The sequence below is a fragment of the Muscardinus avellanarius genome (genome assembly GCF_963383645.1).
Source record: "Muscardinus avellanarius genome assembly, chromosome: 8".
Taxonomy (NCBI): domain Eukaryota; kingdom Metazoa; phylum Chordata; class Mammalia; order Rodentia; family Gliridae; genus Muscardinus; species Muscardinus avellanarius.
Window position 1 is genome coordinate 109483978 of NC_137794.1, and position 27721 is coordinate 109511698.

At 43.9% G+C, this 27721-nt stretch overlaps 1 protein-coding gene across 2 annotated transcripts in view; it reads left to right on the plus strand.

Annotated features, from left to right (window-relative positions):
* Positions 1-243: 243 nt before the first annotated feature.
* The window catches only part of TULP4 (TUB like protein 4), a gene marked incomplete at both ends in the record, with an annotated part of 151747 nt that continues 124269 nt past the window's right edge, over positions 244-27721 (plus strand). For both annotated transcript variants that reach the window (XM_080700253.1, XM_080700254.1), the window contains one exon: positions 244-495. In XM_080700253.1, the coding sequence (XP_080556379.1) occupies positions 244-495 (252 nt within the window). The remainder of the gene's footprint in view (positions 496-27721) is intronic.

The window sequence follows — 27721 nt, forward strand, 5'->3', positions numbered from 1 at the left end:
TAGGCATTACCTTTTCTTAGCAGACTGCCATCATCTTTTATAGAGGAATTTTTTCACTATGCATTTGGTGGATCTTTATAAAATACTGACCTTCTCATTAGCTCTAGGTCAATATTAAAGAGGGAGAAAAAAAAAAGGCAACGCAAGCCAACCACAAAAATAAATAAACCAATGAAAGAAGTTGGTTTAAAATTTTCAGCGTTAAGCATTCCTTTTTAAGTATAATATTTTACTGAAAAAAGTATGTATGCAGCGGTGGAGCATGGGCCTGTGCTCTGCAGTGACTCCAACATCCTCTGCCTCTCCTGGAAGGGGCGTGTGCCCAAGAGCGAGAAGGAGAAGCCAGTGTGCAGGAGGCGCTACTACGAGGAAGGCTGGCTGGCCACAGGCAATGGCCGCGGTGTGGTGGGGGTGACGTTCACCTCCAGCCACTGCCGCAGGGACAGGAGCACGCCACAGAGGATCAACTTCAACTTGCGGGGCCACAACAGCGAGGTGAGCTGTGGTTTTGTTTTGCTTTTGCCTGGTTACTTCCATGGTCTTATCGAGTTCCCTGGAGCCTGTGCTTCAGGGTCTTAGACTTCTGCCAGCGAGACTTCACGCCAAGTTCTGTCTCCTGTGCTCTCGTGGCAAAGATGCTGCTAAGGTGGACACAGTTCCCAGGGGCCGCTCCCTCCCCGAGTAGGTCAGTTGGCACCACACCCCTCTGATCCTCTCCCTGAGTCACTATTCGATTGACTGTTGCCAGTCTGAAAGGAATTGGAGAATGTCCAGGGGCAGGGAGGCCAGGGTGCTTTCTGACCTGGCGAGAGGATGTTGGAATGGTGGTTCTATCCAGTCTCCACTGCAAAGGATGCCCCTCCGACCCCACTGTAATACTGACTTTTTTTTTTTTTTTTTTTTTTTTTTTGGTGGTACTGGGGTCCCTGGAAGCCCTTCTACCTCCAGGCTACATTCCCAGACCTATATTTGGAAACAGGGTCTCTTAAGCCAGCACCACTGGCTTCAAACCTGCGTGATCCTCCTGTCTCCGCCTTCCAAGTGTGGGGATTACAAGCGTGCGCCACCACGCCCGGCTAATACTGACATTTTAAAAATAAAAATGGTGCAACTTTCACCTTGCACAAATTGGTGGCTGTTTAACACCTGGCTTGTATTTCTTGTACTTGGAAGTGAAGGAGTCAGTATTGGTACAAGAGCCATGGTTTTTCACATCTATGGGGTCTTGATACTGAGATTATTATGCTAGGTATGTGTAAATACATATTTCTTTGGTCTTCTAAACACCAATAGTGACATTATTTGTGAATTTATTCCACCATTTACTGAACACTGCTTTAGGTTAGGCGCTGTGTTTAAAAGATCATATCTATTTTTTGCACATGTGTACTTCTGTAGTACCTTGACATTCATTGTTCACTGTTGTTGACATTCATTGTTGATTTGGGGTTTTCTTAGGAGGAACCATACCTATTTCAAATATCTTAAAATGAAAAGCTGTTGTAAAGGAGCAAAGATATTTTTGAAGTATATGTCTTACTCAATTTAGGCTACTATAACAAAATATCTTTGACTGGGTGGCTTGTAATCAATATAAATTTCTCAGAATTCTGGAGGTTTGGAAGTCTGAGATCAGGTACCAGCATGGTTTAATTCGTGGGGAGGGGCTCAGTTCCGAGTTGCACACTAGTGCTTCTTGGTGGCAAAACCATAAGGATCACAGTGGCTGTAAAGAGAGCACGGCCCCATTCCTGAGGGTTCTGCCCTCAGGACTTGATCACTTCCTTTAGTTTACACTTCATAATGCCATTACTTTGCGGGATAGAAATTTTGGGGAACACAAACACTCAGACTGTAGCAATATAATGTACAGCAACGTACACTAATCATAAGTGGCTATCTCATATCTCAGTAGTTACATGTGCAGTCTCGCAACACTGTCAAGAGAGAGAACGTTTCCAGCACCTGTTGATAGTTACCTGGTGCTTCTTCCCAGACTTTACACCCCATCTTAGTCCATTCTGTGCTGTAACAAAATGCTTCAGACTGAGTAATTTATAAACAAAAGAAATGTATTGCTTATAGTTCTGAAGGCTGCAATATCTTAGATGTAAGATTTCCAGAGACAGTGACACCAACCCTGGGGGGTGCTGGAATACTAGGAGGGAGGCTGTGGTATCCCTGTTGCAGTTGGGAGATACTGCATAAAAATAAGGTTGGTGGAAGCACCCAGGGCAGTGCAAATTTTTTTTTCTGGAAAGTTGGCAGTAAGCCATTAAATTTGGGTGTTTTTTATCTTAGATGAAGGCTTCGCAGCAGGTGTATAGTGAGGGCGTACCTCCTGGTTCATAGATGGTCTTACTGCTGCATTCTTACATGGTGCTTTATAAAGCCTCTTATGTAAGAACATTAATCTTGTCATGAAAGCAGAGCCCGCATGGAATCGTCATCTCTAAAGGCCGCACCCACCACAGTGTGTGTGTGTGTGTGTGTGTGTGTGTGTGTGTGTGTGTGTGTCTTCATTTTCATTCGGGACACATTTTGGAGAGACACCTCTCTGTTGAGGGGTCACCAAGTCTTTGTTCTCTGTGTCTGGCTTCTTTTACCCAGCATTATAGCTGTGAGATATATTGTATGTGCTGTCTTTAACTGATAATAGTTTTCCACTAAGAACTTTTCCATTCTTCTGTTGATGGACATTTGGGTTTCTTCCAGTTTTCAACTATTATTCTTAAGGTTCCTGCAAACATTTGTGTGCAGCACAGGTCTTTTTGCAGACCCTATACTCAGAGGGTGGAACTTCTGAGTGAGTCAAAGTGTTGGTGTCCACTTGGGTTTAGTAGAAATTGCCAAATAGTTTTCCAAAATGGTTGTACCATTTTATACCCCACCAGCAATGTATTAAAGTTTCACTTGTGAAGCCAGGGATATTTTGAGATTCTTTTTCCCAGCCTCAGTTTAGAACTTCCTCCTCCTTCCTTCTTTCTCCTTCCTCCTTCCTCCTTCTTCCTTTTTCCTTTTTCCTTCCTTTCTCCTCCTCCTCCTCTTCCTTCTTTCTTCTTCTTTCTTCTTCAGTACTGGGATGGAACCAGGGGCTTTCTGCCTCAGAAGCTACTCTCCCAGCCCTATTTTTTTAATTTATTTTGAAACAGTGTTACTAAGTTGCCGAGTGCCTCGCTAAGTAGCTGAGGCTGGCCACAAACCTGTGATTCTCGTGTTTCTGCTTCCCAAGTACTGGGATTACAAGTGTACACTACCATGCCCAGCAAGAACCTTCTTCTTTTCAGGCTGAATTTTCTTTCATTTTAAAGGTGTAAAGTTATGAAGAATTACATTTTATAGATAATTCCATGCTTACTGCAGTAGATACTCACACACACCTGTAATTTGAAGTGAATGCTTTCTTCAATGATTTGGTTTTAGTCATGTGTGGTGGTGCACGCCTACAACCCTAGTACTTGAGAAGCTGAGACAGGAGGATCACAGGTTCACCGAAAGCCTCAGCTACTTTGCGAGGCCCTCTGCACCTTAGTGAGACTCTTATTTCAGAATAAAATATAAAATAGGGACAGAGATGTCTCTCAGAGGTAGAATGCCCTGGGTTCAGTCTCCAGTAAAACACACACACACACACACACACACACACACACACACACACACACTTCCTGTTGGTGTTTAACAAATTACTACACACTTGATGGCTTAAGTACTGCCGTTTCAGGTCTCAGTTTTTAGGTCTAGAGTCTGGGATGGTGTTTAGGCCTCTGCTCAGTCTCACAGTCCAGGAACCTGGTGTCAGCTGGGACTGCAGTGCCTCTGAGGCTTAGGCACTTTTCTGGAACTTGTAGAACTGAGGGATTCATCCCCAAGCCTTCTGCATGTTGTGTGCCCCCCCACCCCCGCAGTAATGGGCATTTAACCCAGAGGCATTCTACTTCTAAGCTACACCTCTAGCCCTATTATTTTGTTTTTTTTTATTTTGAAACAAGGTCTCTTACGTCCTCACTAAGTAGCTGAGGCTGGCCTCAAACCTGCGATCCCCCTGTCTCAGCCTCCCATGTACTGGGATTACAGGCGTGTGCTACCATGCCAGGCTTAAAACTAAAAATTCTGAATCTCAAGGATTTCGGATCAGGGGTTGTGAACCTGTATATTAATTTAAGGGAATCATGGAAAGAGACCTTGGGTTTTATCCTTTTTTTCATTTCTAGGAAGAATGACATTCAGTCATCTTTGTCTATTACTTAGCTACCTTATCTCCACCCTCTTCTACCACAGTGATCAAAAGAATCCTGTCTCTACTCCATATGCCTAAGAACTCTGCCAAAGGAATGGTTGCAAAATTTTCATTATATTCTGACCACAGAACATGATCAAATTGCAGATAGCAAGTCAAGCAATATGTTGATTTCACAACAATCAAAAAGGTCCAGTGGAAGACTTTGTTTCACCCATAGCTAGTATGTAAAATCCCTTTTGTGGTACGTAACAAATGTTACTTCTTGGATTTTTATTTTTTGGTACTGAGATTTCTACCAGCTTTTTATTATTATTTATTTATTTATTTATTGGTGGTACTGGGGTTCCTGGAAACCCTTCTACCTCCGGGCTACACTCCCAGACCTATTTTATACTTTTTTATTTGGAAACAGGGTCTCTTAAGCCAGTGCGGCTGGCTTCGAACCTGCGCAATCCTCCTGTCTCCACCTCCCAAGTGCGGGGATTACAAGCGTGCACCACCACGCCTGGAGTTCTATCAGCTTTTTATCAGCCACTCCTCTAGCCCTTTTTATTTTGAAACACAGTGTCACTAAGTTGCTGAGGGTCTTACAAATTGCCCAGGTTCTCCTAGAACCTTCTTCCTCCTTTCTCAGCCTCCTGAGTACTGGGATTACAGGCATGCATTATCATGCCTGGCCATGATAATTCCTTGACATTTTTAAATTTATCATATAGATAAATTGAATCTGAAATTAAATCCTGTTATGAGTGTTTGTCTTGCTTTCTAATTTGCCATCCTCATATCTGTAATATCAGCTATGTTCCCTGTAGTGAAAATATAAAATAGGGTATTTCTAAATATTTAATAAATAGTTTCACATTTGGTAAATATACTGAGGGTTTTTGTTGGATGGTCAAAATACGCCCCCCGACCGGCAAGTACCTAAGTACCTTTCATAAAACAAAACAAAAGACAGTTGAGCAAACCAACTCCTCCTCCTCCTCCTCCTCTTCCTCCTCCTCCTCCTCCTCCTCCTCCTCCTCCTCCTCCTCCTCCTCCTCCTCCTCCTCCTCCTCCTCTTCTTCTTCTTCTTCTTCTTCTTCTTCTTCTTCTTTTTGTGGGTCTGAGGATGGAACCTAGAGGCATTTGTCCTCCAAGCTACACCCCCTGCCCAATTGTTTATTCTTTGTTTTGGAACAGGGTCTCATTGAGTTGCAGAGGGCCTCACTAAGTAGCTGAGGCTGTCCGCGAACTGCGATTCTCCTGTCTCAACCTCCCAAATGCTGGAATTACAAGTGTGCGCCACTACGCTGGCTTGCAAACCAACTTCTGAAATCAACTTTACATGGTATTCGTGGCCAGAAAAAAAAAAGTCATCTTGTTAGTATCTCTCCTGGAACTTTTGATATAGGAGCATTCTGGAAAAGAGATAGATGTGTCTTTACATGCTGAGACTCCCAGGGGAACTCTTCATGATTGAGTTATTATTTTTTTGTGTGTGGTACTGGGGTACCTCTGGGCTACACTCCCAGGCCTATTTTTTTTATATTTTTATTTGGAAACAGGGTGTCTTAAGCCAGCAAGGCTGGCTTCCAACCTGTGCGATCTTCCTTTCTCTGCCTCCCATGCACAGGGATTACAAGTGTGTGCCACCACCCCCGGCCATGATTGAGTTATTGTCCCTTTATTGTGAAGAAGGGAATGATGCAGTTATTCGATGAAGATGAGTTTTTTCTTTATTTAAGAGTTCCCAGTTGGGCACATGGCACATGCCTGTTATCCCAGCTACTCAGGAGGCTGAGGCAGGAGGATCTCGAGTTCCAGGCCAATGTGGGCAACACAGTAAGAGCTGGTCTCAAAAAATAAACGCAGAAACAAGTCTTCCCAGGTGGGCATATTTGTCTTGAAAAATTATTATTCTATTTTCAAATAATGGTCATTTCAGAAAATGATTGCTTGGGAATATTTTACTTCTAGAGAACAATTTTTTTCTAGAGATATTATTGATGGCATGAGCATTAAGGTTAGTACTGACTTTGTTTACTGGAACTTTTTCTAAGAGTAGACAGACAGCTGCATGCGTTTGGAGTTAGTTTCACTGCAGGAACATATTTGCTACAGGAGTGGCTCATTTGGTCATTTGGTTACATCTTCTCTGGAAAGATATTCTTTCTGATGCCCCTTCCCCATTCTGTACACAGAATTGAATTCTATGGTTGCACAGATAATGCCTCACTACAGTTTTCAGTTTGATGGTAAAATTATTGGAAGATTTACATACTGCTGTTTAGAATATCAGTTTTTTAAATTTCCTTTCACTCTTTAGTTGAGTTAATTAATTAATTTGCAGAACCAGGGATTGAGCCCGGGGCATTCTACCTCCCAGCTAATCCCCAGCCCAACTTTTGTATTCTTTATTTTTATTTTATTTATTTATTTATTTATTTTTGTGGTACTGGGGTTCCTGGAAGCCCTTCTACCTCCGGGCTACACTCCCAGACCTATTTTTACATTTTTATTTGGAAACGGTCTCCTAAGCCAGCGCGTGCGGCTGGCTTCGAACCTGCGCGATCCTCCTGTCTCTGCCTCCCAAGCGTGGGGATTACAAGTGTGCGCCACCATGCCCTGCTGTATTCTTTATTTTAAATGGGTTCTCATTAAGTTGCAGAGGGCTTCTCTGAGTAGCTGAGTCTGTCTGCAAACCCGAATCCTCCTGTCTCCGCCTCCCTAGTGCTGTTCAGTCCACTTTAGTATAGCTCCTTTCCCACCACTCTACCGAGATGGTCTTTTTCCTAAGAGTCTCACACTGCTAAATCTAGAGGTCGCTTTACTGCCCTTGATGTCTCCATGGCATCGTTGGAGGTGAAGTCTGGTGTGTTCTTTTTCTAGAACTCCAGGCTTTCCTGGTTGTCCTGTTTTACCTTTCTGCCTTCTACCCTCCATCCATCTTTGCCACGTTGCCTCCCCCATCTGCAAGTGTTGGTGGGTACCAGGTCTGCATCTTCCGTAGATTCTCTCTCCAAGTTGGCTTTAAACAAACCTGTAGTGCTGATGACATCCAAGTGTATGTCTGACTGCTATCTCCTCTGAGGTACCAGATTGAGTATCAGTCATTTTAGCCCTCAAACCACAGGCCACCCAAACAGAACTTTTTTCCCATTGCCCCTGCAACCACCGAAGTGGTTCCGCCGTCTGTGTTCCCGGTGTCAGTGAGTGGCCAGGACCGGTCAGTTAAGCTTCCTGTTCTGGAATCTCCCTGTGGTCTCCTTGCCCCAAGTCCAGTTACAGCAACCCTGCAGCTGCTTCTGGCCTCCAGTCACACTGCAACATGCCTCTTACCTACTTCACCGTGTCCAGGAGAACCGCCTCACAAACCTGCTGACCTAAACTTTGAGGACTCTGGAACATTCGACATTTACATTTTCCACATATTTACTTTTTTTTTCTTTTCTTGGTACTGGGGTTTCTGGAAGCCCTTCTACCTCGGGGCTACACTCCCAGACCTATTTTATACTTTTATTTGGAAACAGGGTCTCTTAAGCCAGCACGTCTGGCTTCGAACCTGTGCGATCTTGGCCCAGATATTTATATTTTATTTATTTATTTATTTTTGGTGGTTCTGGGGTTCCTGGAAGCCCTTCTACCTCTGGGCTACACTCCCAGACCTATTATATATTTTTTATTTGGAAACAGGGTCTCTTAAACCAGCGAGGCTGGCTTCAAACCAGCACGATCCTCCTGTCTCCGCCTCCCAAGCGCAGGGATTACAAGCGCCACCACGCCCGGCTGATATTTACATTTTAAAATATTCTAAAAATTATTTCTGACTTACTTTAATGATCTCTATGGTACATGTCATAATTCCAGAAATAATGGGGATTTCTAGACATGAGAACCATCCTAGGTTTTGTTTTTAAATTTGGTAGTACTAGGTATTGAATCTAGGGACATCTTACCTCTGAGCTATCCTCTCAGCCTGTTTAAATTCTCTAATTTTGAAACAGTATCTCACTAGGCTGCTAAGACTCTTACTAAGTTGCTGAGGCTGTTCCCTGAACCTGAGATCCTCCTGTCTCCGCCTCCCAAGCGCGGGGATTACAAGCGTGCGCCACCACGCCCGGCAAATCTTAGGTTTTTGATGTGCTCCGTGGTGAAGGCCCTGGGCCACTGTGGATGGCTGAGCCAGGTTTGGCACCACTGGACATGAGGATGACCCACTTGCTAAAATCTAGGAGAGAATTGAAAACACCTTTTGATATAAATTTGTAAAAGACTTATGTAACAATTATAGTAGTCCTAGTGAGAAGAGTTGGCTCATTTTATATCAAAGTCAGCAGAAACTCACAGCAGATCTTTATCTTCCTTATGAATTCTATAGGCAGTGACTTCAGTAGACTTGTGGTCACCAGCTGCGGCAGCCTGGTGATGGGTGTAAGGGAGGACTGTTTGTTGTCACTAGTGACAGTGACCTATTCTTTCCTCTTGCTGTTCTCTTCCCATCCCTCGATGCCAAGAAGTTCTAGCTCTGCCACTTTGGTAGCTGCTGTCATCCTTTCCAAGTCATTGAATCACTAGTTTACTTATGTTTAAACTGAAATAATTAGAGTTGTGACAGTCTATGAGATTTTATGTGTTTGTATATATATATATATATAATTTCTTTTTTGGTGGTGGTACTAGGAGTTGAACCCAGGGACATTCTACCTCTTTGAGCTATATACCCTCAGTCCTATTTTTTATTCTTTGTGTGTGTGTGTGGTACTGGGGGTGGAACCCAGGAGCTTTTCTACCTCTGGGCTATATTTCCAGACCTATTTTATACTTTATTGGAAACAGGGTCTCACTAAGTTGCTTAGAGCCTCACTAAGTAGCTGAGGCTGGCTTTGAACCTGTGTGATCCTCCAGTCTCAGCCTCCCAAGCTCTGGGATTACAAGTGCGCGCCACCACGCCCGGCTCTTATTCAGGATCTCACTGGGTTGTGGAGGGTCACTAAGTAGCTGAGGGTGGCCATGAACCTGTGATCCTCCAGTCTCAGCTTCCCAAGTTCTGGGATTACAAGTGTGTGCCACCACCTCTGGCTGAGGTGATGTATTTTTCAAAGAGCTCTTAACATGATGCCTTATGCCCCATGGACTCCTTACTTTCTAGCCTCCCCCCTTTTGGTGGCACTTGGGGGGTTGAACACAGGGCTGCTTTACTACTGAGCTACACTCCCAGCCCTTTTATTTTTTATTTTGAAACAGGGTCTCACTAGGTTGCTGAGGTCTTGCAGAGTTGCGGAAGTTGGCCTCAAATCTGTGATTCTTCTGTCTCAACCTCTCCAGTATTGGGATTACAGGTGTGCACCATCACACCAAGATTTCAGCCCTTGTGATGTCACATAGTATCCGGGAATCCAGTTACTGTTTGGACTCATGGGGCCAGAGGCTGTTTCTTGGCTTTTGCTTTGTAGTTTAGCTTTGAAGACTCATACATTTAGCAGATGCTTAGTTCAGGTGCTGTGTGTGCCTGTCACTGTGGGGCCAAAGAAATTCCCGGCCCGGCTCATGGGGTGGGTTCACATTCTAGCATGATGCGAGCTGTGTGCCTGGATATCTCCTCCTCCACCCACATTCCAGTTAAACCTCGATCCTCCAGTCTCAGCCTCCCGAATGCTGGGATTACAAGCATGCACTACCACGCCCAGCTGCTGCCCAGGACAATTTTTAAAAACTTTTTTTGATTAATTTTTAAGATTATTCTTTACCTGCATCTTGGTTTTTTGTTTTGTTTTGTTTTCTCTAACTCAGTAGATATTGAGTCTCTTAGAAAAACTTTCTGCTTTTTTCATCGTTTCCTCATTTGACTTTCTGAGAGATTTTCACACTTTCTGGTTGTTGGGGGAGCTTTGATAGTTTTCATTTCCATCCTTGGCACTGGTCCTTATTTTATGGACACTTTATTTTCACATACTTCTGTGGGGACACAAATTAGGGTTTTAAGCAAGCATTTTCACTATGCATTTTTTTTTTTTTTTTTTTTTTTTTGGTGGTACTGGGGTTCCTGGAAGCCCTTCTACCTCCGGGATACACTCCCACGGGCTACACTCCCAGACCTATTTTATATTTTTTTTATTTGGAAACAGGGTCTCTTAAAGCCAGCGCAGCTGGCTCCGAACCAGCGCGATCCTCCTGTCTCCGCCTCCCAAGCGCGGGGATTACAAGCGTGCGCCACCACGCCCGGCGACTATGCATTGTTTGAGATTTATTTGCGGTTCCTTTTTAGAGGTATATGTGAGTATACATGGGGGAATTGAATCCAGAGGCATTCAGAGCTATACCCCACCCCTTCCTTTTTTAAGTTTTGCAGTGGTCTGGCTAAGTTGCCAAGGCTGACCTTGAATTCTCCTCTCAGCCTCCCAAGTACTGGGGTTATGGATATGTGTTGATGCTCCAGCTAGGACGAGTTCATTTAAATCTCTACTCGTTTTTCATACTTGGTCTTTAAGTGCTTAATAACCCTTGAGCCTTTATTCATATCTAAGAGGACAACAGTGTAAAACTGGCACGTCTCTGTATGGGGGAGTATTTTAGCTGGCGGGCGTTCTTGTGGAATGGTCTGGGGAGAGTCGGCTGCTTTGGTGGGGGCTGTGAAGTGTGAGCATCCAGGCATCTTTCTCTGAGGAGGTTCAGTTTCTCTAGATAAAGCCCTTCCAGTCACACACCTGTGAATTTCCTTCTATTGCCTGCGTTCTGAGAGCTGAGGGGTGTGTGTGTGTGTGTGTGTGTGTGTGTGTGTGTGTGTTACACACATATGCATCAGTGTGTTGGGCCAGTTAGTGACAGGAGCAGGAGGAGGAGCTAAAGCTGTCACTACAGCTGAGGAGACTGAGGCAGAGAGGCGTTAGGCAGCTTGCCCAAGGGCTGCACTCAGCTCAAATCGACTTCAGCACGCTCAACCTAGTGGCTGTGCATTCTTGCCCTCGGAGCACCACCTGTTTCCATCCTTGTCGCCGTCTTCACTTACCTGTGGCCCCCAGGTCTATTCTCTGTGGTTTACTCTGCCCAAAGAATCACCCTTCAGTGCTGGTGTTGGTGGGCAGTTGCCTGGCTGCACCGGTCCCGTATCTGAGGGCAGCGTCGGGGTGCCTGGAGGCTGTTGTTCCCTCTGTAGCTTTCCACCTGGACCTTGTAGACTGAGCCTTGCTCAGCCTTCAGCTCCCATCGTAGCCGGAGCCTTGTCTACCTGGCCCTTTCTGGAGATTCTTCTTGTGGGCATCTCATGGAAGACCTTGCTTGGCCTTCCTCTGTTCTCCCATGCATTTTATATCTTCAGATGTTATGATTTTCTGTCCCTCGGCATCCTTGAAGGTGGTGTTTATGTTTATTTACATGCACTGTCTTGTTTTGAGACAATTTCTAAGAGAAGGATCAGAATCCTCTTCATTTGACACTTTAGATCAGAAATCCTGCTAAGGTATGTTTTTTAAAAAGGTTCTTAGAGGCATTAAATGTAGATTTATTTCTCTTAGTGGAATTATATTGTATTAAGGAAATAGAATTGTCAAAATAATGGCACTGTTCATTTTTTTCTTTAACAGTTTGTTTTGTTTAAATCTTTTTCTTCTAATAGAAATGAATGATCATGCCTGAAAGTAACTTAGGTCTATGAGAAAACACTGTCTTCTGGGTGTAGTTTTACAAAACAGGATGAGAGGGACGTGGGTACCGGCAGTAGTTTTTGGAAATAGCCTCCTAGGGAATAGAGCTTCAGGCTCCATTGTGTCAAGATGAGTGTGAAAGCCATGATCACTGATGCCTGAACAAATAAATATTTCCTTTACTGTGTAATCTGTGTTCAGGATTGATTAATAGGTAAGCCCTGTGGGTTCTTGAACAGGCAGTTTGGGTTTGGGCCAAGTGTTTTATGTGATTTGGGACCTGTTTCTGACCTTGTGTCTGCTGCAGCCAAGTTACCCATATAGGAGTTACAGTGGCAGCCTCCTGGTGTGGCTGTGGTGAGGAAAGGCTTGATCCACAGACAGTGGGCATCACGGCCCCTGGACAAGAGTGTGAGTTCTTGCCAGTTATTCCCAGACTCAGTGTCATCCCTGGGTTTTCACTCCCCTGCATATTTCCTGCAGCTGGAATGGTGGAGCCAAGGCCCCTCTGCTGAGTAGTGGCCTCCTGATTGCTAAATATGGAATGGAATGTGAAGTGGAGGGAGGTGAGGGTAGGGCAGCAGGGTGGGAGCTGTTCCGCTGGGAGGGAGGCTGGGTTCTGGGACACTGGGCACCTAATGTGTGCTGGCTCTTTACCTGCACGGCAGAGATGCTGGAGAGCATCTGATGTGAGTTCATGCTGTTTTTTCCAACAGGCCAGCAGAACCAACCTGCAGGCTTGGACCGCTTGGGGCCATCCACAGCCCTGGCCCTTCAGCAGTAAGCCCTTTAGGTCTAAGTGCAAACATGGGTCCTTAGTGCGTGGGCGGCCTGCATCATCTTTTACCAGGCGTTTCTATATGGAAGCCGTACATTTCCCTGGGATATCGCCTATGATGGGGTAGGGAGTGTTCTGGAAGGGAGAGCAGGAGAACTCATCCTGTGCAACAGTTTGATGCTTCCAATTGGGTCTGCCCACACACTTGACTGGGAGCTTCCACAACAAACAGGCCTGTGTGTTTTGCCCAAGATTACACTGCTGGGTGTTTTTATTGTACCTTCTGGCAACCTACATTTGGTTTCTGTTCCTCATTGTTGCTGTTTTAGGGAATTCTTACTGACATGTGTTGTTTTTTCCACTTGGCCTAGTTATATTTGGTCTAATAAAGAAGAGAGAAAACTGATTCTATCCTAGAGACTTTTCTTTATTATGAAAAAATATCCTCCTACTCAGATATACTTTCACACTTTTCTTTTCCTCCCTGTTTTTAATGTCTATAACAACAGGTAAAGCAAAAACCAAATTTGTCTGTTTTAGCTGTATTGTTTTTTGTTTGTTTCTTAAAATTTAGACTTTGAGCCAGCCAGATGTGGTGGTAGAAGCTTGTAATTCCAGTACTTGGGAGGCTGAGACAGGAGGACCACAGGTTCGTGACCAGCCTCGGCTACTTAGTGAGGCCCTCCACAACTTAGTGAAACCCTGTTTCAAAAGTAAAGAGTAGGTCTGGGGGTGTAGCTCAGAGGTCAAGTGCCCTGGGTTCAATTCCCAGTACCACAAAAAAATTAAAAATAAAATAAATTTTTAAATTAGACTTTAAGGTAGAGTTCATTGATCAGAGTCTTAAAATAGAAAAATAACCTTGAAAGCTTTCTCATTTTTAGTAAAGTTTAGTTTGTAAGCTCCTTGGTAGCAGAAATAAATGTTTAATATCTTTGTTTATAATATACCATGAGTTAATATTTAAAACTTGAGAAGGTGATTTTATTCTTACAGAAAATAAAAGTGTAAAAACCATCTCTTGTCTCTCTATTCACTTGATATTGTCATAATTTTAGGTTTTATTTTTCCCCCTGCTATGGATGGCATTTGTGATTAATTAGGGGAATTAGTTAACATGAACAAAGAGCTCTCTCTTGGCTTCTAGGCCTTAAATTTTTCTTTTCTTTTAATTATGCTTAAAACCCTAATTATCTACTTTATTTTCAAGATTATTTCCAAGATTAAAATCACTTTATGGGAGTCAGAATCTCTAATGTAAATTGGCATTTCCCCTTGGTATTGAAATACTTAAAAGATCAGCACCTCTTAAAAATAAAAAAGGCACTATTATATTTTAAATCAACACTGCGAAATAGAAATGCAAGGTTAGCCACATGTGTACTACTAAAGTTTAAATAGGAACCTCTTTAAAAAATAAAAGTCAGCCAATGGTGCATGCTTATAATCCCAGTACTTGGGAGGCTGAGAGGGGAGGATCACAGGTTTGAGGCCAGCCCTAGCAACTTAGTGAAGCCCCCAGCAACTTACATCTTGTTTTAAAGTATAAAATAGGGCTAGAAGCTGGGTGTGGTGGCGCACGCTTGTAATCCCAGCATTTGGGAGGCTGAGACCTGAGGATCGCGGTTCGCGGACAGCCTCAGCTACTTAGTGGGGCCCTCTTGCAACTCAGTGAGACCTGATTTCAAAACAAAGAATAAAAAAATGGGCAGGGGCTGTAGCTTGGAGGTCAAATGCCCCTGGGCTCCATCCCCAGGACCCCGCCCCCCCCCCAAAAAAAAAAAAATAGGGCTAGAGGTGTAGTTTAAAGGTAGAATGCTCCCAGGTTCAACCCGTAGTACCAAAATTTAAAAATAAATAAGTATTTTTATTTGGAAATTAAAATTTGGAACAAAGTACACAGAATAGTCATTGTTACCCAAAACCACCTCTCAGCATTTGCTGTGTTCTCTCATTTGTACTCGGGAGCACCCTCCCACACCTTCCTTCAAACATTCATACATATACATGTGATATGGTTTCTCCCACGGATTAGAGGTGGGAGTTTTTATCTTGGTCTTTTACCGTGAAATATGTCAGTGAGTATTTCTTAAGGTTGAGGATATCTTTGGTATAACCACTGTAATATGGTTAATTCAGCTTTAGGATCTTTGACATTAATTAAATACCTAAACTATTGTCTGTATTTGACTTTTGTCAGTTTACCAAATAATACTCTTTACAGTATTTTTATTCCTCTATGCAGGGTTCATTTTAGGATCATGTGCTGTATTTGATAGGTATCTTTAAACTCCTCTAATCTGGAATAATTCTTTAATTTTTTTTTCTTTTCTTTGTAGTGCTGGGGATGGAACCCAGGGGGGCATTCTACCTCTGAGCTACACCCCCAGCCCTAATTTTTATTCTTAATTTGAAACAGGATCTCATTAAATAGTTGCAAAAGGCTCCACTAAATAGCCGAGGCTGACTACAAACTGCAATCCTCCTGTCTCAAGCCTCCTAAATATTGGGATTACAAGCGTGCGCCACCATTCCCGGCTTAGGTTTTTTTTTTTTTTTTTTTTTTAATCTTTCATGACATTTACATTTTAGAATTTTTAGAAGAATACTTGTATTGGTCAGCATTTTCACAGCCACAGTCTAAAAACTGACCACATAACTTAGAGGGAGGAAACTTACTTGCTCACAGTTTGGAGATTTTTAGTCCATGAGGCCAGGGCATCTCAGGGCATGGTGGTGGAAGTAGAGAGGGAGCCCAAGGCTGCCCTTCTCATGTCTTAGAGGCCAGAAGCAAAAGAGAGCAAGCCGTGGGACGAGGAACTGGATGTAATCCCAAGGCTGCGCCTGTAGGAACCCATCCTCAGCCACGCGCTGAAGGCCTGTACCCACCGCTTAGGTTACAACCATGCTCTGCTTCCAGTTCTGTCACCCTGCTTCTCTGAGGCCGTGGGGGACACCCCAGTTCCAAACCATTATGATACTCGTTCCCCTTTTTAAAGAGAATGTTCTGCATTTAGGTTTTCTGAGTTTTCTTTTTGTTATTAAACTTGGGTTAGTCATCCTCAGTCAGAACACTGTATATATTATTTTGCATCCTTATCAGGGTATCAAATGTAGAGAGGCACATAGTATCTACCTCTTACTGGTGATGTAATTTTGTTTACGAGGCCAAAATACTTTACGTTTTACTTACTGTATAATTTTCCTCTTATATTTGAAAAACAATCGGTAGGGGAATACCTTAAAACCATGCAAAGAGCTGGGCGTGGTGGCGCATGCTTGTAATCCCCGTGCTTGGGAGGCGGAGACAGGAGGATCACGCTGGTTCGAAGCCAGCCGCGCTGGCTTTAAGAGACCCTGTTTCTAAATAAAAATATAAAATAGGTCTGGGAGTGTAGCCCGGAGAAGGGTTTCTAGGAACCCCAGTACCGCCCCACTCCCCCCAAAAAACATGCAAAGATCTTATTTTCCTAGATTTATGATCCACTGATGATTATTTCTTGAACCATTTTTTTTTTCTGTGATGATTGCACAAATGGGGATTTTTGTGTCTAGAGATAACAGCCCAGTGATACATCACTTATCTAGCATGGATAAAGCCCTAGGCTTGATCCTTGGTGCAGAAAAACAAAACAGTTTATTGGAAGTAGAGAGGGAGCCCGAGGCTGCCCTCTCAGTCTTAGAGGCCAGAAGCAGAAGAGAACAAGCCATGGGATGAGGAACCGAATATAATCCCAAGGCTGCGTCTCCAGCACAAAACAGCAAAACATGTTTCCCAGTTCCAGGACTCCCTCCATAGACTGATGGCAGTTGGCAGTATGTAAGCAAGAACCCTCTTCTCCCTACTTATATTTACCTATTATCAGTATGAAGTAATGGATTTTAATGTTTTCTTCACATAATTGTTTTTATCCAAGTGGTTCAGATTGTTCCAGATTGACCAGTAGAAGCCTGTTAAGCTGACTCCTTCATTCCCCAGTCTCTAGCATAAGGAGATGTTCCCAACTCATCATCTTGCTTTTTTTTTTTTTTTTTTTTTTTTTTTTGTGGTACTAGGGATGGAACCCAGGGGTTTTCTACCTCCAGGCTTTACTCCCAGACCTACTTTATATTTTATATGGAAACAAGGCCTCACTAAGTTGCTGAGAGCCTCACTCAGCAGCTGAGGCTGGCTTCGAACCTGTGCGATCCTCCTGTCTCAGCCTCTCAGGTGCAGGGATTATAAGTGTGTGCCACCATGCCGGCTTCCAGACTCATTTCGAACCGATATTGTTGTAGATCTGGAAGTAGTTATTTCTCTGAGGAATTCAATTTTTTTTTTTTAGTTGAAATGTTATAGAAATCAAGATCTGGGCTTTTTATGTGCTCATTGATACTGGGATATCTGCTTCTAGTTTCAGCAGACACATACATACCTACATATAAATATACCTACATACAAATATACCTACATACCTATGGCAACAGCCTAAAACCAGTCAGGAGACAGAAACCACATAGTTTTTAAACAGGGGAAGCTCAATATAAATAATTATTAACTGCTAAGAGTAATTATATGCTATAAAGAATCTTTATGGAGAGCTGGGTGTGGTGGCACACTTGTAATCTCAGCATTTGGGAGGCTGAGATAGAATTGCAGGTTTGCGGTCAGCCTCAGCTACTTAAGCCCTTTGCAACTCAGTGAGACCCTGTTTCAAAATAAAGAATAAAAAATAATAGGGCTGTGGGTATAGCTTCTAGGTAGAATGCCCCTGGGTTCCATCCCCAGTGACACACACACACACACACACACACACACACACACACACACACCCTTTATGGGGCTCAGTATGGCTGAGGAAATGGACCCAAGGAAGGGCAAACTTAGAAGGGTTTAGATCTTACTGGAGAGGTTAGGGTTCAGCCCAACCAGAGCAGAGCTGACTGGCTTAGCTCTACTGCAGGTGGTCTAGAAGTGCTAGGGAATTAACTAATAGCCCTCTAAAAGGTAGGCAGGGGAACAGGCAATCCTAAATGGCGGTGGTGTGGTGTGCAGGGAGAGAATGTTGGCAGAATGGCTTCAAAGCACATGGGCTGTGCAGGAAATGGGGGAGAAGGTTTGCAGGATGATGATGGTGATGATGATGATGATGATGATGATGATGGTGATGATGACGATGACGATGATGATGATTTTTGCGGGTCTGGGGATGGAACCCAGGGGCATTTGACCTCCGAGCCATACCCCCTGCCCTATTTTTTAGTCTTTATTTTGAAACAGGGTCTTGCTGGGCGTGGTGGTGCACGCTTGCAATTCCCGCGCTTGGAAGGCGGAGAGAAAAGAGGATTGCGCAGGTTCGAAGCCAGCCACGCTGGCTTAAGAGACCCTGTTTTCAAATAAAAAGTATAAAATAGGTTTGGGAGCGTAGCCCCGAGGCAGAAGGGCTTCCAGGAACCCTAGTACCACCACCACCAAAAAAAAAGAGGATCTTACTAAGTTGCGGAAGGCCTCACTAAGTAGTAGCTGAGGTTGTCTGTGAACTGTGATCCTTGTCTCAGCCTCCCGAATGCTGGGATGACAAGCGAGCGCCACCACGCCCGGCTTTGCAGGAGGATGATTAATTCCTGGGTGAGCCTCCAGGACATAGGCAGCTGGGAGTATGGACAAGTGGGAGGAATGCTGGCCTCCAAGACAAGGGGTCTGTGGAAAGGTCACTAGACCAGGCTACAAAGTCATGAGAGCAAGTGTGCTCTGGGCCAGTGATGGGCAGACTACTAGATTTTCTCCTACCACAGGGCATTCCCGACTCCACAGAGCCCTAGAAATCGCCGTCTCCATTTAGTGACCTTGCAGTGCCCTCTGCTCCTGAGAAAGCCCCACATGCCCACTCTCTGCAGCATATGTGAAGGGTGTGTGGGGACGAGAGGCAATAACTCTCACACACACACACACACACACACACACACACGCGCGCGCGCGCGTGCATGCATGCAGTGTGTGTACATGCACGAATACACATGTGTACATGCACGAATACACATGCGTACAGGCAGCCTTCCATATTTGCATGCTTCTCATCTGTACATCCGAGCAACCATGGGTGAAAATATTCAGGAAGAAAATTGTGCCTGTACTGAGAATGTACAGAGGTTTTTTCCTTGTCCTTATTCCGTAAATGATATTATAGCAGATATTTACAAAGCATTTACATTGTATTAGGTATGGCCAGGAATCTCCGGATGATCCAGCCATGTGGGGACATGTTCATGGGTTAGATGCAAATACTGTGCCTTTACATAACAGATTTGAGCCTCCACAGGCTTTGGCGTTCATGGGGCCTCTGAACCAACTCCTCATAGGTACCAAGGCACGACTGTGTATGTAAGTCTAGGTCTGTCTTAGAAATCATGAGTTTATGCCACTGTTTACAGTTCCAAATCACCCTCATGCCACCGCCCACTTTGTATTTATATTTCTTTCTTCTGTAGTTTGCTCAATTCCATAATTGACCAAAAATAATTTCAGAATTCTTTTACTCATACTAATACAAAAACAAGACCTACTAAAAGGATGTTAGGGACTGAATATTTGTGCCTTTCCCAAATTCATATATTGAAACTCTGACCCCCAATCTGATGTATCATTGTACTTCAGTGGCAAAGAAATTGCCTAGCACGCATGAGACTCTGGGTCTGATCTTTGGTGACCCTAACATGTAACATGCATGCATGTGTGTGTCAGTCTTTTTTATTTTTTATTTTTGGTGGTACTGGGGATGGAATCCTTCTACCTCTGGGCTACACTCCCAGAACTATTTTATACTTTCTTTTATTTGGAAACAGGGTCTCTCAAGCCAGCGCAGCTGACTTTGAGCCTGCGTGATCCTCCTGTCTCCGCCTCCCAAGTGCGGGGATGACAAGCTTGCGCCACCACGCCCGTCCATGTTAGTCTTTTATTACCCCTGGACTTTGAGTCATAATTAAAAGCTTTTTTTCTTACACATAGGTTATAGAAAAATTCACCTATATTTTCTTCTAGCTCAGGAGAAGATTCATAAAAGTATACTGCTTATATATAGCCAGGTGTGGTGGCCTCATTGGAAGGCTAAATGAAGAGGATTGCAGGTTCAAGGGCAGCCTCAGCAACGTAGTAAGACTCTCAGAACTTAGCGAGACCCTGTTTAAAAACAAAAAAAGGTCTGGGGCTGTAACTTGGAGGTAGAATACTTCTAGGTTCAAGTCCCAGTAAAACACACACACACACACACACACACACACACACACACACACACGCTGCTTTTAAGAAAAATCAACATATACTTTGTACTTATTAAGGATTCATTCATTCATGGCATTCTTAGAGCAAGACAAATAACTAATTAACCCCTCTTAGACATGCCAGGCAATCTGTTTTGAAAATTCTATAAATAGATAAGCTGAAGAACAGAGAGATTGCCATTTAAGTAAAGTTAGAATTTGAGTCAGTGACAGAATTGGGAATAAAAGTTGGTTTTAACCTTTGATTTGGGATTGAACCCAGGGGCATTCTTTCCGAGCTATACACCCTCAGCCCTATTTCATTTTTTATTTTGAAACAGGGTCTCACTAAATTGTTGAGGCTGGCCATGAACCTGTGATCCTCCTATCTCAGCCTCCCAAGTACTAGGACTATAGAGGATACCTAGCTCTTTGATTTCTTGATCCATTTGAGTTCATCTCTAAGACCAGTCCACTCTTTTTGAGATCCTTGTCTGTTAAGTGGGTTTTTTTGCTTATGATGGCTTCTTGATTTCATTGAGTGTTTTACTTAGAATCCAGCCCATGCCTCATCAGTCCGTAGGGCTCAGGTTATTTGGAATGAGTGCTTACAGGCCATATGATTTCTTAGTCTCTTCTCCCTGACTTGAATTGAGGAGATAGATAGTGACTACATTGATGTGTAGAGAGGTGCAGGAATTCATTTACCTTTCTGCTGTGAGATTTATGTGAAAAATCCTTCTGTGTGAAGGATAATTTAGCAGTGATCCATTTGTTTTTTTAAAAAAGATACACAATGAAGGCTGGCCAAGGGGCCAGGAGAGCAATGAGTTAGCGCTGAGCCATCTTCTTTGTAAACCCGCCTGCAGTGATGGACGTGGACCTGTAGGAAGGAGACTTGTGTTCTGTTCCAGCTCTAGTCACCAGGTTGGAGACTTTGCCCAGCTACTTTCTGACCTTTAGTTTTCTTAATCTTAAAAATGAGGTGGTCTCTAAGAACTTTCCTAGATTTAGGATTCTAAATTATAGTTTCTTTTATTCCTCATAGTAGTATATTCATTACTCTCCCCAGACTGCTTAGCCCACATGAGTCTTTTTTTTTTTTTCAACTTAAATGTTCACTTCCTTCTAAAAAATTTGTCTTGAATACTCTTAAGAGTATTGGTCAGGTAAGTTGGTTGGTACTGTGTTTGACTTGTCATTTCTGTTTGAATGTAAACTTGTGATAGCAAGGACTTGGCAGTTTCACATGAGAAATAAACAGTGAACTCTTCCCTAGAGGTGCTTAGTTCTAGAGGGAGATCAGTTTTAGGACTTTAGTGACATTGGGTAGTTCTTATCATCTCAGGTTTATTACCATATAAGCAAGTAACTTGAATTTTTTTTTCATGGCCCTAACTGTACCCTTCCATAACTATGGCCAGAGGTCGTGAAAATTCACCGTTGGGCACATAAAGGATTGAGTGAAATCGTGACTTGATCCTCATGGATCCATCCCTGCAACTTGAAAAAAACCCAAGGTTTGGCAATGAACTTATCCTGAATCCATCGCCCTACCCCAGGGCATGTCCAGCTGTTTCACTCACATACTGGGATTTCCTTCATGGCTGACAAATGTAGAATCTAATTTGTTTATTTGTGATACTGAGGATTGAACCCAGGGGCATTATATCTTTGAGCTACATTTCTAGCCTTTTTAATTTTATTTTCTACCTTGAAAAAGGGTTTTGCTAAGTTAGTGTGTGGACCTTGAACCTTTGATTCTTGTGTCTCGAGCCTTCCAAGTACTGAGGTTATAGTCACATGCCACCACGCCCAGCTTACAGTCTTAATTATTAAAAACAAAATCCATTCTCAACTGGTAGAACATTTATCAGGAACACTTGGCTCTGTTGTTGATAGTTTTTATTATTATTATTATTATTATTATTATTATTATTATTATAAAAGCGTATTAACTTCTCCAAGATGCAGCCTAGTGCCAGATGTCCTGTTGAGGTAGCCATCTTTCTTTGTAATGGTGAAAAGACAAGAACAGATTCTGTCGCCACATGATAGTGAGCGCCATACATTTAGCTTGATCTAGAAGTGAGAGCCAAAACTTTGATGTTGTGTGGGTTTATAACACTTACTATTAATGGAAGGTTTCTTTTCTAGCATATATGTGTTTCCTGGTAAAGAGCTGTGATTTTTTTTTTTTTTTTTTTACTATTACTATCTTTAAAATAAAAATATATGTAGCTGGGCATGGTGACGCGCGCTTGTAATTCCAGTACTTAGGAAGTTGAGCCAGGAGGATTACAGGTTCATGGCCAGCTTCAGTTACTTAGGCCCCCCACAACTTAGTGAGGCCCTGTTTCAAAATAAATAATTAAAAAATTGGGCTGGGAGTGTAGCTTGGAGGTAGAATGTCCCTGGGTTCAATCCCCAGTTCTGCAAAAGTAAAATAAAATATATGTAAAACATTTCACTCTGTTTTCCCTTAACTCATTTGGAAACTCCTGAGCTTCTGTGTGTTACTATGTGTGTAAGTGCTAAGGTTACAGAGGAAACGAGGTGAACACAGGTTTTGTTAATGTTGATGTGTCTGGTTGCAAGCACAGAAAGCTACTCACATTGGTGTAAACAAGCTAATCAAAGAAGCGTAGTGGCTCATGAAACTAAAGCCTTCCGAGGCTCTTCTGCCTCTGCCTCTGCCTCTTGGCCTTCCTCTCGGGCAGGCTCTTTTAGCCACCTCAGGCCTCCTGGCCACCTCAGGCTCATAGTCTCCTGGTTCTCACTCCAGAAAACAGACTGCTCCTCCCCTAAGGAAGTGCTGGAGCTGGGCGTGGTGGCGCAGGCTCCCATCCCTGCACTTGGGAGGCTGAGACAGGAGGATCGCACGGGTTCAAAGCCAGCCTCAGCTACTTAGTGAGGCTCTCAGCAACTCAGTGAGACCCTGTTTACAAATAAAATATAAGATGGGTCTGGGAGTATAGCCCGGAAGTAGAAAGCCTTTGGGTTCCACCCCCAGTACCACCAAAAAAAAAAAAAAAAAAAAAAAGGAAATGCTGGGCTTGACTCTTTCTATGTGGGTTTAGTCATGTATGCAGATCTAGGCCGGTTTCTGGCGCATAGAGAATGCTGTGTTACTATTTGAATGTAGAATGTTCCCTGGAAGAGCCGGGCGTGGTGGCGCACGCTTGTAATCCCTGCGCTTGGGAGGCCGAGACAGGAAGATCGTGCAGGTTCGAAGCCAGCCTCAGCTGCTTAGTGAGGCTCTCAGCAACTTAGACACTGTTTCCAAATAAAGTATAAAATAGGTCTGGGAGTCTAGCCTGGAGGTAGAAAAGCCCCTGGGTTCCACCCCCAGTAACACACACACACACACACACACACACACACACACACACACACACGAATGTCTCCTGGAGAAGCTCATGCACCAGCAGTGCAAACTGTGCAGAGGTTGAATCTCATTGATGAGTCATTGCTTGAATCTCATTGGTGAGTAAATCCTTGCAGGACCAGTAATTTGAATGGATTACTGGATGGTAATTTAGGAGTTAGGGCGGTTGGGGAGGCCCGTAGCTGGGGAGTGTGGCTTTGAGGACTGTGCCTGTTCTTGGTCACTCCCTCTTGCTCTGCTTTTCTGTTCCTGCAAGATGAGCTGCTGTCCTCTGCTACATTCTGTGCCGCCATGATGTCTACCTTGGCTTCGGTCAGCTGCTGATTGTGCCTCTGACACGGTGCCCACTAGGCCTTTCCTCCTCTGTGTTCCTGCACGGGTGTTTTGGGCACGGTGTTTTGGGCACGGTGATAGACAAGTGAACCCCAGCACTGGAGGCCTGGTCTGAGCCACGCCTGCATGTGCAGGGTGGATGTCTGTCATCCCTTCTCAGGCATGGAGACGGAAAGTGGAAAATGGCACTTCCCCGAGGGATAATGGGGTTCTGCAGCAGGGTCAGGGAGGGATGGAGTGGACGTCAAAAATAGCCTTTGTCCACTGTACGTTCTCTTCCCTCGTGCAGAGCACAGCCTAGCAGAGGGAGACGGAATCTAGCCGGCAGTCACGACACAGGCTGTCACCGTGAGGGGAAAGTACAGGCTGCCTTGGATCACTTGCGGGAGCACTTCATGCAGATCACGCCGTGACGTGGACTGCGTAACAATAAAAAGTGAATGCTCGAAAATACAGGTTTAAAGGCAACGTGCTTGTGTGAAAATAGCATTGCTATTAGTCTTCTTTTGACATTCTCACGCAGTTAGCTTGTTGAAGTGTATGTCTCAGTCCGTAGTGGCTCTTTTGGGGTCAGGTCTCTGCTACAGAAGTCCTGGCATAGGTGAGAACTGCTCCAAGGCCGACCAGTGACCACTTTATCTCTGCATCCCCGGAGAGTTTAGCAGCGTGCATCTCCATGTGACAGGGGCTAGTTTAACATTCTTGACATCGACACAGTTAAATTACGCTGCGGCTTCAGAGGGTGAAATGAGCTCTTTGTGTGGGCAGTCGGGGTATCTAAGATCTGTACTTCCATTTGGTGGAGTGTACACTCTCCTTACTTATTTGCTTACTAGTGAAAATACTTTTTTTTTTTTTTTTTTTGTATTGGTACTGAGGGTGGAACCCAGGGGCTTTTCTACCTCTGGGCTATACTCCCAGGCCTATTTTATACTTTATTTGGAAACAGGGTCTAAGTCGCTGAGCCTCACTAAGTAGCTGAGGCTGGCTTTGAACCTGCGTGATCCTCCTGTCTCAGCCTCCCAAGTGCTGAGATTACAAGTGTGTGCCACTACGCCCAGCGTGAAAATACATTTTTGGGAGAAGAAATTTATTAGAATAGTTTTGATAGTAATTTTTAATAGTAATTAGCCATCAAAGTAAACCTGAAATAGTAGACATTGAACTTACAGGGCTTCTTGCTGCTGTTGAGTGTGATCACGAATCAAGCCCCCATTAGTTTAGATGTATTAAGTTTTAACCTTAGTTTGACCGAGTACCCTTCCCTTTTACCTGGTACCCTGCTCTGTGTGTTCGTATTTGGGTGGGGAGGTGGTATGCAGGTGTGCGTTCACAGCCAGCTGGGAACATCCTCACTGGTGCTGTGCCTCTAGAGGAAGGGATGATTTCACCCCTTTCTAGACTAGCACCTCAAGTGCCTGCAGCCCGGCTTTCTATGAAGATGTCCTGACACTCTCCTGCCCTCTCACCTGGAGTTGCTGCCCAGCCCATGCCTTCTTTCTCTCCTGTACTCACCAGGAGGGAAGACGACTCCACTTAGGCTGGCCTGTCCACAAAGTGCCCTGACCTTGGACTCCATGGTCCCAGGAGCCTTCCGGCCCGCAGGCCCTGCAGCCTCCACCGGTTACTGTTCGGTTACTGTATTGTATAGGGAGTAATGGCAAGAAAAAAGTCTGTATGTGTTCAGTACAGACAGATTTTTCCCCATATATTTTTTATCCGTGGTTGGCTGCACACACATATGTGTACCCTGAGGAAACAGAGTCTTGGGTTGACCGAGGGCCTAACTGCCTGTTGCTGCCAGGTCAGCTACTTCCAGCACTGCCTTCAGCAAGACCAGCTCCAGGGCACTATGGGGGATGCTGTGCCCAATGTGGCAGGAGAGTGGAGAGGATTCTGGAAAAGGCTTGTTCAGTAGCCCTGTGGCTCAAGGCAACTGCCTCCTGGAGGGGGGAGCTGTGTTCTGTGGAGCTTTGTCTGGGAAGGGATCTGCTGTTTGTGAAGTTTGTTCCAGTTCCTGGCTAAGGACTTACCTAGACTAGAACTCAGATGTAGTTTGAAACTGAGTTCAAAATGGTGCTGTGGCTTGGATTTTTGAACTTTAGCTGCCTAACTTGTTGGTATGCTGTTTCTTTTTTCATGTTTCCAACCAAGCCAAGCACAACTAAAATTAATTCTAGGAAGGAGGGATAGATAACAAATGCTGTGGACTGAATGTGTACTTCAAAGATTCATATGTTAAAATCCTGTCTTCCAGTATGATAGTATTACACCTGTAATGTCAGTACTTGGGAGGCTGAGACAGGAGGATCACCTGTTTGAGGCCAGCCTCAGCAATTTAGCCAATTTGCAAGACCCTTGTTTCAAACTTCAAAAGGGGAGGGATCCTGGGGATTTAGCTTGGAAGTAGCATGCCCCTGGACTTGAACCCCAGTACTGAGAGATGGGTAGGGTTGCGGGTATAGCTCAGAAGTAGAGTGCCCCTGATTTCAATCTCCAGTATCACATAAGGTAGGGTGGGGAAATAGCTTGGATCACAAAGGTGGAGCCCTCACAAATGGGATTAGTAGCCCTTAGTGGCCCGAGAGAGCCTCTTCACCCTTTATTCACCGTGTGAGGGAAGAGGGCGGGGAGTCTCTGAACCCCGGAGAGCTCCCTTACCAGAACCCAGCTGTGTTGCCACCCTGATCTCAGGTCCTAGCCCCTAGAATGGTGACAAGGATCTTTCTGTTGGGTGTCAAACATCCAGTCTGTGGATTAATGGCGCCTCACTGGCCTTTTACTTTCTTATTTTATCTGTTGAAAAAAAGTTGTTCTTAAAATGAAAATACTAATAAGATGAAGTATGTGGAGAAAATACTAATAAATTAGGGACATAAATTGTTCCCATCATTCTTATATAGCTATTCAGATATAAAAAGGGTCTGTAATTTCATGCTTGGCTAATTTACTTAAAAGAATTCCAGTATTTGACTTGTAAGTTTCATTTAGGCAGAATATTTCATGATTCATGACAAGTCCAGACATTAAGCTTTAGCTGGAAAACATATTCAGCTGCTTCTTCCTTTCTTCTCCTCTACAGCTTACATTTCTACCCTCCCCGTGACTTCATAATTAAGATTCCATAACTCTCTGATCTTCTACAAGTCTCTTCCAAATAAAGATTATCTTAAGCATAGTATTTTAGTTTTTTTGCATTTTATTGCATTATAATTAATTGAAAGGTAGAAATTTCTATACTTTATGTAAATTAAACTTTCTCATTTAAGAGTAGCACATAGCCATTAGCCTGTGTATAACAAATGGTAAATCATGAGCATACACTGTGTTCACCGTTCCTCGTCTGCTCACTCGGCTGTTCTCGTGCTGGCCCTGGCCTGGGCGGTGCAGCCCCCGCTTGTTTGGGATAGCGTGTGACCTGGGGTGCTGGCCTCTCTTCTGGCTTTGCTTTGGTGGCCCTCTGCGTGTTATGGTGGCAGCGAGGTGCTGGTGGCTTGCCTTGCCTCTAGATTGCTCCTCTGTCCCCTCTCTGTGGCATCCTGCCCACCGACCTTCCTGCAGCAAGCTTAGCCGGCTCCTGCCCTGGGGCTGGGAGCCTTGGTGCCAGCTCTGTCCCTCCTGCTTTGCACCTGCCTGGCTCTTAGATTTCATCTTTCTCAAGATTTCCTCTGAGGCCTTCCCTGACCACTATGTTTTACTTTCTTTCCTATTTTTTTTTTTACTTTAGAATTTTTTTTCTGACAAAGCGTTTGGATTATATCACTTTTGTGATTAATAATCTGTAAGGTTTTCTAAATTGTTATCTCATCAAATGCAAGCTCTCCTACCTGTTTGTTTTCTGGACCTTATTCTCTCATTTGAACATTTATATTTTATATATAATACTTGAGTCTCTCCCCTTGCTAAGGTGTTATGTTTCTAGTGATTGATCATTTAACAAACAAAACTAAATAGATATAAATGCCAAATGCTAACTTTGTGTGTTATTTAGTGTTGTGTTTTGCTTTTTATAAATGTCTTATATGCTTTTACAGAGCTCAGGACAGGGTGAACTTGTCTTTCCCCCACCCCACCCCCTCTTCCTTTTTTTAGGTACTGGGAACTGAACCCTGAGGGATTCTGCC